Raw genomic sequence first — 18472 nt, 5'->3', positions numbered from 1 at the left:
TACCATGGAAGGTATGATTTCTCACGCTTTTACAGCGCTGCAAGGAGAAACTGTCAGGCTTGGTAACTGTATGTACAGGCAGGTTTCACGGTCCTGAGCTGGGAGCTCAGGCCAGCACCCCTCCCCGCCCCCCCCCCCCACCGTGGGCTCAAAATGAGACACTTCTGGAAACGAGAGCGCCTTAAGCTTTTTCTGTACCGAGGGGTCAAAGAAATCGAAATCTCCTCACCCTTTCTCTTCCCCCCTCCCCGTGATGTATGCATGTATATGCATGTGTGCTCTTGAAGGGGTACATGTGTGCATGCACATCCATGTATACGCATGCAGGTGGAGGTCGGAGGTTGCCGACAAGTGTCTTCCTCTAACTCTCTCTACCTTGATTTTCTGGGACATGATCTCCCAGTGAACTGGGAGTTTCAGTTAGGTCTGTCTGCCAGGGAGTCCCTGGGACCCAGCAGTCCCCACTCCTCTGCCAGTGCTGGGGTGGCAGGTGCTTGCTTGTTGCGCCTGGCTCTGTAACATGGGTGCTGGGGGAGCTGAACAGAACAGAATGCACTTCGCTGATTGAGCCATCTCTTCAGCTCCCGGGAATCAATTTCTCTCTCCTCTCCTCTCCTCTCCTCTCCTCTCCTCTCCTCTCCTCTTCTCTCCTCTTCCCCCTACAATACCCAGTTCAGTCATGAACAAATTCAGCTAATTATGCAGACAAAAACAAGGTTGTGGAAATAGAGAAATAAATTAATCTCTCATGAAAAACCCATCGGAAAAGGGCTGGTTGCTTGGGCTTTTGTACTTTTCAGACTGCAGAGGGTGAAATCTATGACCAGAGGACATTTCCAACTGGCCTGGGACCATCATTTAGAAAACACACAATCCCAGATAATGAAAACAAACACACGAACACAATTTTCCTGTCTCTGCAGTTTTCAGAGGAATCCACATTTTCTCATGAATTCAGAGAATTGCATGCTCAGAGAGAAGTTTAACCACATCGTAATGAAAAGCCACAGGGGAGGGGCCGACTCCCTGAAGGAGAGGCTTAAATTACCTCCATGTGATCTCTACCTATCTAGGCTGTCCAGTTTTAAAAATATATATATTTTAAATTTGTGATATGGGCAGCAGCATTGGAAAGTGCTTGTTTGACTGGATTTTCATTCTGCAGGATTGTGAGCAAAAGCTTGTTCCCAGGCAGGAACCCGAGTCTCTGAGTTTCAGCTCCAAGGTGGGGACTGAGTTAGAGACAAGGTACCCAAGAGGAACTTGTTCCGAGACCTCTGAAAGTACCCTCTGAGGAGTCTGCTGTAATGCCTGGCATGGAGAGCTTAACTCAGTCAAAGAAAGCAAGGGAAGACCAGGGTACCCATGTGTTTCCACAGCAATCCTGTCTTCTGATGGCCAGACCATCGGCAGACATTTGCTTATCTCCCAGTGTCTTCTGGGAGCTTGCTGTGTGTTACATGGTGGGTTAGGTACTGGAGATATAGGGATGGAGAAGACCAAGGCCACTCACTGCCTTCCTAAAGCAATTCGTTTCTCTGCTATTGGGATGCATAGTTTGATTTTCTTCTTAGCAGATTTAGCCTTTGTCTCTCTCACAAAGCTTACTAAGGTGGCTACTAAAATCCTTTGCTATTCTTTTTGTTTGCTTGCTTTGAGATGTGGTCTCATGGAGCCTTGGCTGGCCTCTAACTTACTATGGACCTGAGGCCGACCTTGTACTCCTGATCTCCCTGCCTCCATCTTTAGAGTGCTGGGATCACAAGCACGCACCACCATATCCAGCTCATCTGATGCCAGGGTTAGCCCTTAAAGCCACATGTGTGGGCAGCGGGCACCTTGCAAATGGAGCTACCTCTCAAGCTTTCTGTTTCCATTTGTGCAAGCATAGCAATGGGGAGGGAAGGAGTTCAGGCAGGTGAGCCCAGTACCAAGATACGTTAGGCTGGACTTAAAAATTCCCAAAGAGAAACCCACGACACCTCCGCCTTCCAGAAGCAAATGGGGCTCTCACTATAATCTAACATAGAGCCTTGTAAAAGTGACAAACAGCTCAGCTTTATATGATAGCCAGTGTGACTGCCTAGATCAGATGGATTCCTGGTGCTCCCTGCAGAAAAATGCAAACATCTGCAGAGAAACCGAGATGGTTAACATTGGGGGGGGGGCAGGTTGGGAAGATGCAGAGAAACCGAGATGGTTAACATTGGGGGGGGCAGGTTGGGAAGATGCTGGAGAAGAGCAACGGTGCTTGACGCACTGCATAAACAAGATTAATTAGCTGCAGTTATATTGATTTTTTTTAAAGTATAGAATAAAAGGCAGCATAGTGAGGCAAGGGATGGGCATGCAATTTGAATCTCTGCTCTGCCCGTTCACCACAGCGCTCTCCAAAATGATTTTCTAGGTGCCTACAACTCACAAGTATTCTTCCTATTGGAAAATTATTTTTTGTACTATCTTTATTATCTGCTCACAGTTTAGGGTAAGTTCTTGTGGGAGACCATCATAGGAAATGTCCAAGCAAGAGTGGGAGCCGGAGTGAACAACACTGGCATCCATGCCTTCCCCTTCCATTTAAAGGTTCACTTACGTTCCCAAATTAGCAGGCTTTCTCATTTCTCTCCATGTCAATGGGACTGGAGATGATGGTGCCAATCATGGTTCCAGGGAGCTGTGTATGCTCAGAGAATTAAAATACAGTCAGCAAGCACAGAGCAAGTTTGTACTTCTAAATGGAAGGGGAGCACATGTGAGCATCATTTAAACTGTCAAGTTGTAAATCATGCAATGTGGCTAACAGGCATTCAACCAGGTACTCAAAGCCAAGAGCCTGGAAAACAAAATGCAAATGTTCTACTTGTTTATGATGGGTGAGGCTTGGCTCAGTCACATCCTAGCTGGGGTCTGGACTCAAAAGCAGGCATGTTTGAAGAGTGAAATAAACACGAGAGGGACTAGAGAGACTGTCTCTGATGCCAGCTCTTGAGTCTGTCACTCAAGAGAGGTGGGGCAGGAGGAATGCAAGAGGGACCCTTCCAGAGCTGAGATGCTATTGCTGCTCCTAGGGATATTTCTCTCTCTCTGTCTGTCTCTCTCTCTCTCTCTCTCTCTGTCTCTCTCTCTCTGTCTACCCCCAATAGCCCCTCTCATGTGCATGTGAGTGTGTGTGTGTAGGTTCATGTGCTCATATGTGCAGGTATGTGGAGGACAGAAGAAAGCTTCAAGTATTCTTCCTCAGGACATCATTCATAGGTTTGTTGCTATTGGTTGATTAGTTTTGTTTTTGTTTGTTTTGCTTTGATTAAGACAGAAATGTTCACTGAACTTGCCAAAAAGTCTAGACTGGCTGGCCAGGGAGCCCCAGAGATCCTTCTGTCTCCACCTTCCCAGAGCTGGGATTACAAAATAGAATCAGCATGTCTGGCTTTTAAAAAAATGTATTAGTATAAGTTCTGGGGCTCACACTCAGGTATACGTGCATACACTTTGCTGACTGAGCTATTTTCCTGGCCTCATTTTGTTATTTTGAAATAGGATGCCCTGAATTGGCTATGTAGTGAGAATGCCCTTGAACTCTTCATCCCTACCTCCACCCTCCAGTGCTAGGATTTCAGGGGTACACCACCACCCCTGGAATTTCTGGGTAGTTTTAAGATCCTGGAATCCAGATAGACTTTCATCCTCATTCCTTGAGCATCAATGTCAAGGTGAACAATAGCAAGTAAAGGGAGAGTTCTTTCTGTGAGGAGGCAGAAAAACTAATGTTTCGGGCATTTTACATGGACCATTTTGGTAATCATTAAAGGGGAAAGGGGACTGGATCTCATGACAGAGAATCTGGCCAGACAGGGCAAAGTCCAGAACTGGGTGGCTGAGAATGGTTTAAATAGACAGTCTGGCCAGGTATAAAGAGAATGATAGGAAGGGGCAAATGAATGGAACAGAACTCTTGTTGTTTAAACTTGGAGGATTCAGCGGGGTAGGGGGTAGGTCAGTGGTAGAACACTTGGCCTAGCGTGCATGAGGCCCAAGTAGTGCTGGAAAGCAAAAAGGAGGGAGGGAGGGAGGAAGGAAGGAAGGAAGGAAGGAAAGAAGGAAAGGTAGATGGATGGGTTAGAATACACCAAGAATCATCTTCATGGAATGTTGACAGGTATATTGTTAGCTCAAAGTTAGGTGACTGTTAGCTAAAACTTGGAAAGATAAAATGTGTTGAGGGATATGAAGAACATGTTACTCTCACTGTCCTTGCCAATAAATGTTAGCAAAGGGGGCACCATACGTTTGATATTTAAATACTTATTCTCAAGTGAAGAATAGAAAACACACACATACTCGCCCCTACCCCCAAATAAAACAAAAGAACCAGGAAAAGGTTAATACTTTCATCTCTGGTTATAAACTAGTAGTGGAAAAGACCCTTTGCTTCGGGCCAACAAAGCCCCACTGTGGTCTGTATGGCCCATGTGAATGACCATGAGCAGGTACCATAGGGTAGAGTCGTTCCAGGGTATGATGGGAAATGTTGGTGAGGGGAGTCAGCTTGTAGTTAGACTCTGTAGACAACTCCAGTGCTGCAGCAAAGAGAGTCATGGCACGAGGCTGGAAAAGGCAGGCTGCTGCACAGCCCTGGAGGGCAAGGACAAACACTAGCAGCATGGCCTAAGGATAAACAAGACTTCAGGAAAACCGCGGGAGAAGGCTCAGAGGCTCTCTGCATAAGCAGGTGGGTAAAGGTGGTTCATTTTCTATAACCAGTTCTGAGATTTCAAACCGTGGAATAGACCATGGGCTAGGAAACCTCAACATGGAGAATGAGAAGGGGCGGGGAGCCATGCTTGTTTTGCTGGTCACCCTGCTGTCTATGCTTGTAGTGACCTTGGCAACCTCCTGACCCGGATGATGAGATTTCACTCATCACATGCTAACGAATCTGATGCTCACACCTGCAGGGAAGAGGCAGGGGTTTGAGTTTGTGACCATACTCATCCCAGGACATCCCCTGCCTCCTGAGGGATGCGGGTCTTTCCATCCACACTGCATCCAGCAGCAAGGCTGCTCCAGACCTTCTAGGCCTGCATGTCCCTTTCCTTCAGCCCTCCACTCAGGAAGCATGAACTTGAGATTCCCTCTTACCCTTCTTGACCACATTTGAGAGGGTTCAGTGGAGACAGCTTCCATGGTGAGGCTGGAATGGTTATGATGTGACCCACACAAGCCCTGGATGCTCTTCATGTTCTCAGCTGGGACGAGTTTGTACCTGTCGGTGGTGTTCTTCATCGGCTCTAAGATGTAGGTCTTATTTTCAAACACGATAAGCCCCCTGTTGAAAAGGGAATACAAATATTCATTTTAAGGATAGTTCCTTATTTATGATGAGGATAGATATTTAAAAATGATTTATTTTTACTTTTACTTATGTCTGTATTGGGGTGTGTGTGTGTGTGTTCGCGCGCGCATGCACACTCACATGGAGACCAAAGGTGTATTTTAGAACTCTTGGGTCACTTTGCACTGTATTCTTTGAGGCAGGGTCTCTCAATCAATCTCAGAGGTCACTAATGACCAGTCAGACTAGACAGCTTGCTCCAACCATCACATCTGTATACTTTGCAAGGCTAGAATTGCAGCTGTTATGTCCATTGTGCATTTACTTGGGGTTTGGGGATCTGAACTCCAATCTTCTTGCTTGCACATCAAATGAAGAGCCCATTACAGACTCAAGGAAGCCTGTGAGAGCCGCCCTGTCCTGTGGCTGGGCCAGGGCTATCTGGGCCCAGCAGCTCCGGGTTCGAGCTGCAGCTCTACCACATCCTACCTATGCAAGCTTGTTTAGGCTCCTGAGTGTTGGGAGCTTGGATTTGTTACCAGCACCATGTGGGTAACAATAACTTCCTGTCATGATTGCTTCACTGACAGCCAAATTACTGTTTACATGGTGGCATCTCTCTTCCTCGGATGAGGATAGATCCACACATCAGGCTGCTGTTTGTGGGTCATTTCAAAGACTGACAGTTTGAGGTGAATCTTATACTCTGTGAATGGATCCTGCTCACGGGAATGCTGGCCCTCGGGGGCTCCCTGGTAGTCAATGCAGCATCTGTAAGATACACACCCTTCTGGGAATAACAATGACCAAGCGGAACCCTGTGAGCCAACAGTTAGGCACAGAGTTTTAAAATACATGGACAGAGCAACCGTGGGTAAGACAGTATAGTTTAGAAGCCAGAGCAGACAATTGATTATAGTCAGGGAAGCAAAGAGAATGGGGGTACCTCATCACTCCCCTATCAGCCTCCAGGATCCATTTGGTCAAAGCTCTAACAAACTTCCTATGCTATTGAACCCGGACTCGCTGCGGCCACAGATGCAGATTCCAGCAAACTCCAGCAGTTGACCGCAAACCAGGCGAAAGGGCCTTCTCCAGAAAACCCGTAAAAGCTGTGTTAATAGAGATTTTATTGACTGGGTCCCCAGAGATTGCCACCGGAACCCTGTTAATGTCCCAGTGGGAACAGTGAGGCAGTGGGAGCCAAGCGTAAGCTCTAACCACTGCTCTGGGCCTTGCAGAGCCACCCCTGCTGAGACCCTGCGAATCAAGCAAGAAGGCAACTAGATGGAAGTCACCTCAGCTAGCCCCAGTTCAAAGAACAGAGCCAAGCAGCTCATTAAGAAAACTCCACACAGAGGTGGAGCTAGGAACTCACAGGAGAAGAACAGAGGATAGCTCAGAGGAGAACAAGGCAGGCAATGCAGGGGGCCTGCTGTGCAAGGCAAACCCCCAATATCCAGGGCATTGACTGCGTTCTCTTCTATCTCCATTGAGCTCTCAGCCCTCTCCCCACAGCTTCAGTCCCCCCCCCCCCCCCCCCCGCCCAACAATGATGATTCCTGCCGTCAGCATCAGGCCACAGCAATGGGCTGGAGATAGATCCTGGTGTCTGTAACATCAGTCCGAAGGAGGGGAAGCTCGCCCATCATGACTCTACTACAACTCGACGCTTCTGAACTATACCATGCTATATACTGTACTATATATATACCATGCTATATACTGTACTATATACTATGCTATATACTATAAAGCCCTTGCACTGAAAGAAGAGAGGTGACCTGAAAAGAATCAAAAACCATAACTAACCATCTAACCTCACATGGGCAGACCCAAGGGCAAAGACAGAAGGAACATGAAATATCAGGACTGTGTGTCTTCTCCCAAATCAGCAAATCTAAAGTCGTGGCTCCTCATGAAAGGGACTCAGACAAAATGCTAGTCACAGAATTCAAAGGAATGATTATAAAGATGTTCAAACAATTTGGGAAGGGCACAAATATTTTCCAAGAGAGCACAAACAAACAGCTGACTAGATACGGAAGACAATTCACGATACGGAAACAGAAAGGAAAGAGACACTGAGGGAAACTCAACTGAAATGAAAAACACAATGGAGCCAATGAAAGTTCAGTGTAAAGCTTCACCACCAGAATAGCCCATGATGGGATGCAAGGGGCGGGAAGACAAAACAGAGCAAGCGGGTCAGTCCATCAGGGCCAGGGACAGACTTTTTAAAAAAATATATGAATGGAACATGCAAGAACTTGGGGACACACCACAAAATGGTAAATATCACAAATCATGGACACGGAAGGAGGAGAAGACTTTCAAGCCAAAGATGAAGCTATTTCTCAGAAGAAAATAACCATGGGAAAAAATATCTTCAAATCTAGGGAGAGAGAAGCCGACCCAGATTCAAGAGGGACACTGAACACCAGACAAGACTGGAGAAGGGGCTTCCTGTGTCAAATCACACTTTAAGAATGTACAGAACAAGGGAAGTACACGGAAAGCTTCCAAGGAGAAGGACCCGGCCAGCAGGAAAGACAAGACCGTCCGAACAATTGCTGGCTTTTCAATTAAAACCTTAAATGCACAAAAGGCTCAGTGTGAGGTATTTCGAAACCCTAGCGATCACAATTGCCAACCCGGCTGACTGTAACCTGCAGAACTATCTCTGTAACTGAAGGTGATAAAGGCAGGCTAAAGGAACCCATGATTATCAAACCACTCCTATGGAGAACACCGCGGGGAACTCTTGGGACTGAAGAGAAAGTAAACACATTCAAGAGGCTGAAGGAGCAAAAAAAATAAATGATACTAAAAAGAAATTAAATCAAAGAGTACTAAGACATCCTCAGACGCCATACAATCAACAAGAATGATGGGGGCACACACACGCCTGTCAGTGATAACTCTGTCTGTGGATAATCTCAGTTATCCCATCAAGACTGCCAGACTCGAGGACCAGATTAGGGAGCAGAATTCTTATTTTGATGCCTCCAAAATGTGCCTTCTACCCCAAAATAAACATCACCTCAGAGAGAAAGAGTAAAAAAAAAAGTATACCAAACAAATGGAGCAAGGAGAAGCCGACGTTGTTATCGTAATATCTGACAAGACAGACTGAGGCCAGTTCTCGTCAGAGGAGATAATGTCACTTTACACTGACCAAGAGAACCGTTCATCAAAAGAAAACATAACTCTAAATATGTGTGTTCCAAATGCAGGCTCAGGCCATTTCATAAAACAAGTCCTTCTGGATCTAAAGTCACAGAGTAACTCTAACTCGGTCGTGGGTGACTTCACTGTCTCACTGTCACCGTTAGACACACCAGCCAGGCAAATATTAATGACGAAGGGCTGGGATCAAATGACATCAACTGTTTTCTTCGAGTCTACTTAACGTTTTTGGGACAAGGCCTCTCAATGGCCCTAGAGTTTGCTGGTTTGGTTGGACTGGCTGTCCAGAAAGCCCCAGGGATCCTTCTGTCCCCTCCTCCCCAGCACTGGGACCATAGGCTCACACAGCTACAGGTGTCTTTTACATGGGTTTAGAGACCGAGCTCAGTTCCTCACACCTGCAAAGCTAGCCCTTTAGGAACTGAGAGCTCTCTCCAGATCATAGCTATTCTTGCTGGACACCTTCCATACTCAAATGCTATGGAGGGAAGAGGGCTGAGGGATTAGGTATCTCTTTGGGTTGAACCTTAAATACAGTTACTAACTCAAGACAGATCGGCGCTTCTTTTGCCAACTTTGTTGAGGTGTCACAGGCAGTGGGAGGCACATATCACTGCTAGGATGTTCATCCTCTAAGAGAGAGGACAGCACCCAGGCATGGAGCTGTTAGAAACCAGAGAGAGCTGTGGAGGATTTAGGAAGAATCAGTATGCCATGGCAGATAAAGATAGCTCCAGATAGCTGCCCCCACCCCACCTCCCCACAAGACAGTATCCATGAGCGTGTCTAGATCTATGACCCGGGCACAACTCTGGGCTACAATTATGAGGGGCAGCCTGCATCTCTTACACTGAACTGCTTCCTGAAATAAAGCTAACATTTCTAAGTTTGTAATGGGTGACTGGAATTTTTGTTCATTACTCTTGATTTTAGGAAGCCCAAATTAATGGGAAAAAAAACCTTAAAAAACAAAGCAAACAAGAAAGACAAAGTAGAAAGAAAGATGATTGAAAGGCAAATACAGCTCCTTTGCACTATACCATATGTTATCAGCTGTTTTCTGCAATTCTTACCCACCCAGTCAGCTGGGGACACAGAGTGAAACATGGCATCATGCTCTCATCATGAGAGAAGCCAGTCGCTGAAAGGTGTTTTTTTCTACTTACTGGAAAGTTCTAGAAATTGTTACTTGGTCATAAAAATGTTCTCATATCTCCTTTTATCTTTTAAGTTATCCAAAGGCCAGATGTTGAGAAACAGGGGTGAAGGCCGCCCCTTTGCTCCACACAGTTGGCAGCCCACAATACAGCATAATTAAATAATTGCTTTGGACTATCTTGGGTATAATTAATCATTTAGCTGTAAAGATCTCTGCAAAGAGCAGTCCAAGATTCAAGCACTCAAGGTTTCTGAGATGTAAAAATGCGATGTTCTCACAGCCCTCCCTGGCCCCAAGTTAGATAAGGGAGGGAATTTGTTTTAGGGTAGATGTCATAAATGTTTGATTATAAACTTCAAGTTGGAAGAATCTCAGAGTAGAGAATTTGAGTCTAGCAGATTTTGAAAGTAGGGTTCTACCCTCTCCAGTATGCAAGGAGGGAAGGCCCAAGTCAAGACGATGCGCGAGTGCTTGGGAAAGATAGAGACTGTGGGTTCAGTCTCATTGTCCCTGTCACTGTGGTGGCCTTCATGCAGCTGAAGTTCCAGTCATCATTCCCAGCATCTAAGGTCCCAGGCAGCTCAAGGAAGATCTGGGGCTCCACTCCTGACCCGTGCATCTGAGGCTTGCATTTCTTGGTGCACCCCTACCCATCACTATCAGCACAGCATAGAGAGGAATGAGACTCTCAGAACAGGGTCCAGAGGAGGGAAGCAGAAGGAGAAAAAGACAGACCAGAGAGATGAGTGACTGCAGTGAAAATAGCCTTCCCTTCAGATGCCAAGTTCTGGGGCTGGAGATGTTACGCAGCTGGTGACATGTTTGTCTAGCTTGCACGAGACCCTGGGCTCATTCCCTTCTTAGCACCATGTCAGCTTGCGCAATCCTTGCACTTGGGAGATGGAAGGTGAAGTTGGGCTTAAGGGGATCCTCAGCTCTGTAGACAATTTGAAGCTAACATTTGGCTACATGAGACCCTTGTCAGAAACAAAACAGAATAAAACAAATAAACAAATCCCCATAACAATGGAAATATTTAAAGTATTGTTATTTTCCCCTTGAATGGACATGAAGAGGAATTTATCAAACTGGCAAGTGGCTTTGTTAGTTTTCATTGGGGAAACACATCAGATCTATATTCCCTCAAGGTAAAGCTTTTGTGCTGAAAATTCAGATTTTAAACCCTGAAGCAAGGGTGCACCGGGCAATAATGCAACTTAACGTTGTTATTTTTACCACTTGCCTGTTAGTCCCAGGCAAGCAGGAATGTGGCACATGGATCTTGACTCCCTGCAATAAGACGGCAATGAGGAAATACAGATTTTCTCTGCATGTTCGGTGCCAACACCGCTAACAGCATTTCCTGAGGAAGAACTTTTAGTCTTTGTATCACGCTGTCAATCATGAGACAGAAATGCAGCTGGCATGAAATTTCATTTCAATCCCCTCTCTGGAAGAGCTCATGGGTAAAAGTAATATCCTCTCTCATGTATGTTTGATAAGCTGCGATGGCAGCAATATCAGCTAATGTTAGCATAGGCTTATTTTCAGAACCAACTCCCATGTGCATATCTCATGCACATGCAAAACAAAGCATTCATTGCCATGACCGCCACAACCATGTGCCAGGTGCTGGGTTAGGCACAAAGACCGCCAGCCTGTGGCTCCTGTTTCAAATGCACTGTGCCACTAGGGTGAGGTGCATGGCAAAAGATGCTGAAGATAAAACTATTGAAAAGCATTTAAAAATAATTATTTGCAGGTTGAGTATCCTTAGTCAGAAAGCCCCAAATCCTAAATGTGGGCAGATCAGAAACACTGCTGATGCCAGGTATTTAAAAATATATTTATTTATTTTTGTTTTATGTGTATGGATATTCTGCCTGCGCATATGTCTGCATGTAGTGCCCACAAAACCAGAAGAGGGAGCCAGATCCCCTGGAACTGGAGTTACAGACTGTTGTTAACCACCCTGTAGGTGCTGGGAACCAAACCTGCACTTGCCTACAAGAACCATAAGTGCTCTTAACCACTGAGCCACCTCTCCAGTCCCCTTTCCCCAGGCACTTTGGATCTCCAGGCTCTTGAGTGCATTGTCCTCGCTAGCATTTATGGAAATTCTGCAAAGCAGATGGCATAGACCTGTTTCACCAGTGAAATAATTCAAGTCCAAGGACACTCTGGGGGGTGGGTTAAACAGAGATGTTTTAAGGGCTAAACTCTAGTACCTCTCAATGGATCACACTTAGAAGATGTAACTGAAACCATCTGTTAAAATGACCTTGTTCTGAGAGTGGGGCCTAACTCTGAGGACATGTCCCTACAAGAGATGGAAGGTAACACACAGGGGAGAAGATGAAGTGGAGGTGGAGGCAGACATTGTGGAATGACATGTGCACCAAAAAAAAAAAAAAAAAAAAAGGGGTGCCGGAGATCAACATAGGCCACTGGCAGCAAGGAAACAGGCCTACACGAGATAGATAGATGGTCAGATTTCTTCAGATATGTCAGTTTGGTTTGTCAAATTATAAACAATAATATTGCATCCACACAGTTATTCTACAAGGGTTGTGTGTGTCTTGATTCTTAATTGCAGCTTATTATTTTGATTATGGTGGTTATGATGGTTGGCATCTTCACTGTCAACCTGACTGGATTTCACATGGGAGAGGAGTCACACCTGAAGGTGTTTCCAGAGACCTTTAACAGAGAAAAACCAGCCCTAGATGTGGGCGGCTGGTGGCGCCATTCCACAGGCTGGGGGCCAGGCTGGATATAAAGGACAAAAAGAGGAAGCAAGTTGACTACAAGCATTCACCTCTCTCTGCGTCCTGATTATGGCTGCGCTGTGACTAGCTGCTCACGTCACGTCCCTGCTCTTATGGCTAGGGCTCATGTTTAGCCTCTCCCACCGTGATGGACTTCAGTCCCCAACTGTGAACCCAGGATGGCCCTTCCTCCTTTAAGTTGCTTTGGTCAGGTAGTTTGTCATAGCCGTGAGAAAAGTAACTATGACAGTGGTCACCCTCATTCTAGGGAGGACGCTCATCAACTCTCCTTTGTGGAAAGCACTTGAAGACTATGATCAAATTGCATGAGGAAAGAAACCTCTTCTGTATTTAATACATAATAAAATTTGGTGTTATATATGTCATATTATATAATTAAAATCAAGACAAAACTTTAGGAGTATAATAATGTACATACTTATTCAATAGGCACAAATAAACCTCCTATTCTGACAATTTAATTTTATTAGTGTTGGGAATCAAGCCCAGGGCCTTATGGATGCTAGGAGCTGCCACGGAGCTGCACCTCCAGTCCTTAACACTTTATTTAGTTGGATTTCAATAGCCATCTTGTGCTACCTCTCACATCTGAAGCCCTCCACTAAAAGCTCCAGACTATGACCAAGGGGTAGATAGGATGTGCCAGGAATGTTCCCCACACTGAAGGCTCTTACCTTAGGGCAGCAATAGAGAGAAGAATGGACACACAGGGTATGGACAGGTATTTCCAGAGGTCCAGTGGTGCTGTAGGGACTGAGATAAGTGAGCACACGCTGGTCTCATGGTTCAGGACAGAACTAGACTCGATGGAGGTCTCATGGAAAGGTGCCCCTTTGTTTTGACCTTGATGGGAGAGTGAATTTTGCAAAGGCCAACTAAGCACAGGCAGAGGGGAAACAAGGATGATGTCAGCAAGACAGGCAGCTCCCTCAGGGAAGAGGACATGGAGCTGAAAAGAAAGAATGCTGGTCCAGGGCCAGGGAAGTCTTCAGTGAGTAAAACACTTATCACACAAGTATGAAGACCTGAGTCCAGATGCCCAGCACTGAGGAAAAGTTGACTGTGGCAGATCACATCTGTACCCCAGCCCTGAGGAGGTGGAGACAGGTGGATCCTGAGGCCTCACTGACCAGCTGGTCTAGCTGAACTGGTGACCTCCAGGCTCAGTGAGAGACCTTGCTTCAGAAAGTATGGTAAAGAGCAACGGAAGACCCAATGCCCACCTCCGACTTCCACATGTCTGCCCACACCCATGTACATACGCCACAGTACACACGTACACATGTACACAGACATACACATGTGCACACACATTTTCTAGCTCTAAATTGTACAAGAGGAGCAACTATGAATCTATGAATTGATCGGAGTTGGGTATCAGGGTGTACTTCGCCCGTCGTTATGGACAGACTGTGATGTATACACTTGCACAGCTGCTTCTCTCTGAACTGATGACACCCACAGGCATTTCCGTGCCCTTGGGTCTCTATGTTTCCAGAATACCCCGTACTTAGCAGAAAGTTTATCCCCATTTTCTTTCTTAATGTCTATCATGCTGGTCGCTATGGATAAATACAGTTTTTCTTTATTTCCAGCCCTGATCGATTCTTCTGTCAGGAGCTATAGATTGGATGCGGTGTTCTGCTTCTCGGTTTGAAAGATAAAGTTGACAGCTTGGGTTTGTGATTTCTCTGTTAATGAGTGACTTGTGTTAGAGTGGCAAGAAGATGGGGTGGGGCTTAGGGGCACAGTTGGTGACTGCACAGCCTTCTTCAGTTCCCAGTTCTGGAGTCTGTGGCTGGGGAAAGGAATGTTTTCTGGGGGCTGGGGCTGGGAGGTGGGTACTGATGCAGACACTGCTGTGTTTGGGTGACTTTGTTATATGGGGATTACCTGTATCCTTGTAGGAGTCTGTAGAGGTTAGGCAGTGTGTGGGAATAGACATTTAGTGGACAGCCTAGGAAGGATAAAGTATGTGATGGCTGAGTGGCATAGGGATACCTGGGGCAGCTTGTCCCCTTAGGGTGTGCTGTACAGTTGTTCCTTCTGGGCTGGGTATGATGACGGCCATCAGTACTCCCTCATGGAGAAAGCGGAAAGTTCACAGGCCTCACAAGACCTGAAGGCAGAAACAGAAGCCAGGTGTGGCATGTGTTTGTAATCCTAGTGCTGGAGAGGCTGTACCAGGAGAATCACAATTTCAAACAAGCCTTGGCTACGAGTTCTAGGCCTGCCCAGGCTATGTGAGGTCGTGTCTCAAGAGATCATATAGCAGTCTAGTGGTGGTGGCACAGCTCTTCAATCCCAGTACTTGTTAGGGAGAGGCAGAGGAGGCAGAGACAGAGGGGTAAGAGTCAGAGGAAGAGGAGGCAGAGGAGGCAGAGGGAGGTGGATCTCTGAGTTCGAGGTCAGCCTAGTCTATAGAGATAGTTCCAGGACAGCCAGCAGTCAGGGGTACACAGAGAGACCCTGTCTTGACTGTTGCTGCCCTCCCCCAAAAGAAAATAAAAGAGCAAATCAAAACAAAACAAGACTGATGGAGGAAGGTCATTGGCTAATAAAGAAACTGCCTTGGCCCATTTGATAGGCCAGCCTTTAGGTGGGTGGAGTAAACAAAACAGAATGCTGGGAAGAAGGGAACTAAGCTCAGACGCCATGCCTCTGCTCTCTGGGGCAGATGCGATGAAGCTCTGACCCAGGATGGACGTAGGCTAGAATCTTCCTGGTAAGCGCACCTTGTGGTGCTACACACATTAATAGAAATGGGCCAAACAGTGTTTATATGAATGCAGTTTGTGTGTCTTTATTTTGGGGCATAAGCTAGCCAGGTGGCTGGGAGCTGGGTGGCAGGAATGCAGCCCGCAGCTCCCACAACACAAGACAGGTAGACAATGGGCTATGGGTTAGGTAACTCTTCTATAGTCATGGTCTCTAAGTTGTGCGAAAAATTTCTCTGTGATGTGCCTTTGAGTCATTCATGTGCCTGTAAGTAACCCCAGTACAGGATCGACAGGGGTGGGAGCCTTTCTCAGCTCCATGGATGCCTTCGCTATCTGGAGTGCAGAGACATTTCTTTACACTCTCTCCCTCAGGAAAGGTTCCACATGAGAATCCTACTCTGGGAACCCCCAGTCTAGGAGTTCTGAATAGTTATTGTTATTGTTTCATAAACCATTTTTCAAATTAAATGTGTACACCTTGATCTCTTTACTCATCTAGAGTTTGATATCCTCACAGAAATCACCTGAACATTGGATGCCTCCATGGATTGCTGGTCCCAGAGTGTGGCATTCTCAGAATCCCTGACATTTGGACTAGAACATCTCTCCATGTACCATTGTGACTGTCCCAGGGGTGGACAACGAGCCAGTCAGGACAGTTAAGATGCACTTGGAGGGTGTTTGCTGAACTTGGAAGAGAGGTCTTCATGCACCCCAACCCCCACCCCTCAGGATGTAAGCTTACCAAGACCAGCAGCTTCTTTGCCGCCAAAATATGATTCAATATGTCCCGACCAAAACAAGATTGTGTCCATTATGGTCTAAGTGCCTCTGTCCTGCACCAACAATCTATGCACCCAAGTGTTAGTCTCCAATGTGGTAGTGTTAGGATGTGGGGCCTTTTGAGAGATGAGAAGTTCGGTTCAGGCCATGAGGATGGAGTCACAGGGAGGGTTCATAGAAGGAACCAGCACTGGAGCTCCCGGTCTCTGTACACACAGGAGGAAGTCATGGGAGCACATATCAAGGCGGTGCCAACCAAAAGCCTGGAGTGAGCCTGCAGAAGTAAGCTTATCATGTCAGCAGCTTGACCCTAAACTCAGCCTCTGGGACTGGGAGAGGTCTGAGTCACCCACTCTGTACGATTTTGTGTGGTAGTTCAAGCTAAAGCACTGTCTCGGGTTATATTTAGGAATATATACATACATATATACAACAACAATGAATGAAAATACAGGCCATGAATCTGAAGGAGAACACGCAGAGGCTATGAGAGGGTTTAGAGGGAGGAGCAGGGGGGAGAAATGTCGTAATTAGTTATAATGCCAATAATAAAAAAAAGATTTAAAAAAGAAAAATCTTCTTAAAATTTAAAGCCAACCAAATAGACACTGCCTTAGAATAAATTATCACAGAAGAAAGTAGAAGCTGTAGATAGAAAATCAACTCTACCTTTCCAATTCGAATCCCCTTGATTCCATTATGTTGTCTTATTGCTATTGCTAGAACTTCAAGCACTATATTGAAGAGGTATGGCGAGAGTGGACAGCCTTGCCGTGTTCCTGAGTTAAGTGGGATGGCTTTGAGTTTCTCTCCATTTAATTTGATGTTAGCTGTCGGCTTGCAGTATATAGCTTTTATTATATTTAGGTATGACCCTTGTATCCCTAATCTCTCCAAGACTTTTAACATAAATAGATGTTGAATTTTGTCAAATGCTTTTTCAGCATCTAATGAAATGATCATATGGTTTTTTTTCTTTCAGTTTATTTATATGCTGGATTACATTGATAGATTTTCGTATGTTGAACCAGCCCTGCATCTGTTAAACTTTCGTTATTTGCAGATGATATGATAGTGTACATAAGCGACCCCAAAAACTCCACCAAAGAACTCCTACAGCTGATAAACAGCTTTAGTAATGTGGCAGGATACAAGATCAACTCCAAAAAATCAGTCGCCCTCTTATACACAAAGGATATGGAAGCAGAGAGGGAAATCAGAGAAGCTTCACCATTCACAATAGCCAAAAACAGCATAAAATATCTTGGGGTACATCTAACCAAGGAAGTGAAAGATCTATTTGACAAGAACTTTAAGGCATTGAAGAAAGAAATTGAAGAGGATACCAAAAAATGGATGGACCTCCCTTGCTCTTGGATTGGGAGGATCAACATAGTAAAAATGGCAATTCTACCAAAGGCTATTTATAGATTCAATGCAATCCCCATCAAGATCCCATCAAAATTCTTCACAGATCTGGAGAGGACAATAATCAACTTTATATGGAAAAACAAAAAACCCAGGATAGCCAAAACAATCCTATACAATAAAGGATCTTCTGGAGGCATTACCATCCCTGACTTCAAACTCTATTACAGAGCTACAGTAATGAAAACAGTGTGGTACTGGCATAAAAACAGAGAAGTCGACCAATGGAATCGTATAGAAGACCCGGATTTTATCCCACACAAACCTATGAACACCTGATTTTCGATAAAGGAGCTAAAAGTATAAAATGGAAGAAAGAAAGCATCTTCAACAAATGGTGCTGGCACAACTGGATGTCATCTTGTAGAAGAATGAAAATAGACCCTTATCTATCACCGTGCACAAAACTCAAGTCCAAATGGATTAAAGACCTCAATATCAGCCCGAACACACTAAACCTGATAGAAGAGAAAGTGGGAAGTACCCTACAGGAGCTGGGCACAGGAGATCGCTTCCTATGTATAACCCCAGAAGCACAGACATTAAGGGCAACATTGAATAAATGGGACCTACTTAAACTGAGAAGCTTCTGTAAAGCAAAGGACATAGTCAATAAGACACAAAGGCAACCTACTGATTGGGAGAAGATCTTCACCAACCCCACAACAGACAAAGGTCTGATCTCCAAAATATATAAAGAACTCAAGAAACTAGACTTTAAAATGCTAATTAACCCAATTAAAAAATGGGGCACTGAACTGAACAGAGAATTCTCAGCAGAGGAAGTTCAAATGGCCAAAAGACACTTAAAGTCGTGCTCAACTTCCTTAGCAATCAGGGAAATGCAAATCAAAACAACTTTGAGATATCATCTTACACCTGTCAGAATGGCTAAAGTCAAAAACACCAAGGATAACCTTTGCTGGAGAGGCTGTGGAGGAACGGGTACCCTCATCCATTGCTGGTGGGAATGCCATCTTGTGCAACCACTGTGGAAGTCAGTGTTTCGGTTTCTCAGGAAATTCGGGATCAACTTACCCCTGGACCCAGCAATACCACTCCTGGGAATATA

The 18472-nt window shown here is 45.4% G+C and overlaps 1 protein-coding gene across 1 annotated transcript in view; it reads right to left on the bottom strand.

The window, feature by feature from the left end:
* Positions 1–18472, bottom strand: part of Adam12 (ADAM metallopeptidase domain 12) — a 321067-nt gene that overhangs the window by 88174 nt on the left and 214421 nt on the right. The window contains exon 8 of the mRNA XM_041666564.1: positions 5140–5326. Coding sequence (XP_041522498.1) covers positions 5140–5326 — 187 coding nt within the window. The remainder of the gene's footprint in view (positions 1–5139; positions 5327–18472) is intronic.

This window comes from Microtus oregoni, unplaced genomic scaffold (assembly GCF_018167655.1).
Source record: "Microtus oregoni isolate MIOR12 unplaced genomic scaffold, Mior012 000016F_ref0000370, whole genome shotgun sequence".
NCBI lineage: Eukaryota > Metazoa > Chordata > Mammalia > Rodentia > Cricetidae > Microtus > Microtus oregoni.
Note: the sequence above shows the minus strand (reverse complement) of the source record. Positions and strands in the feature narration are given on the sequence as shown.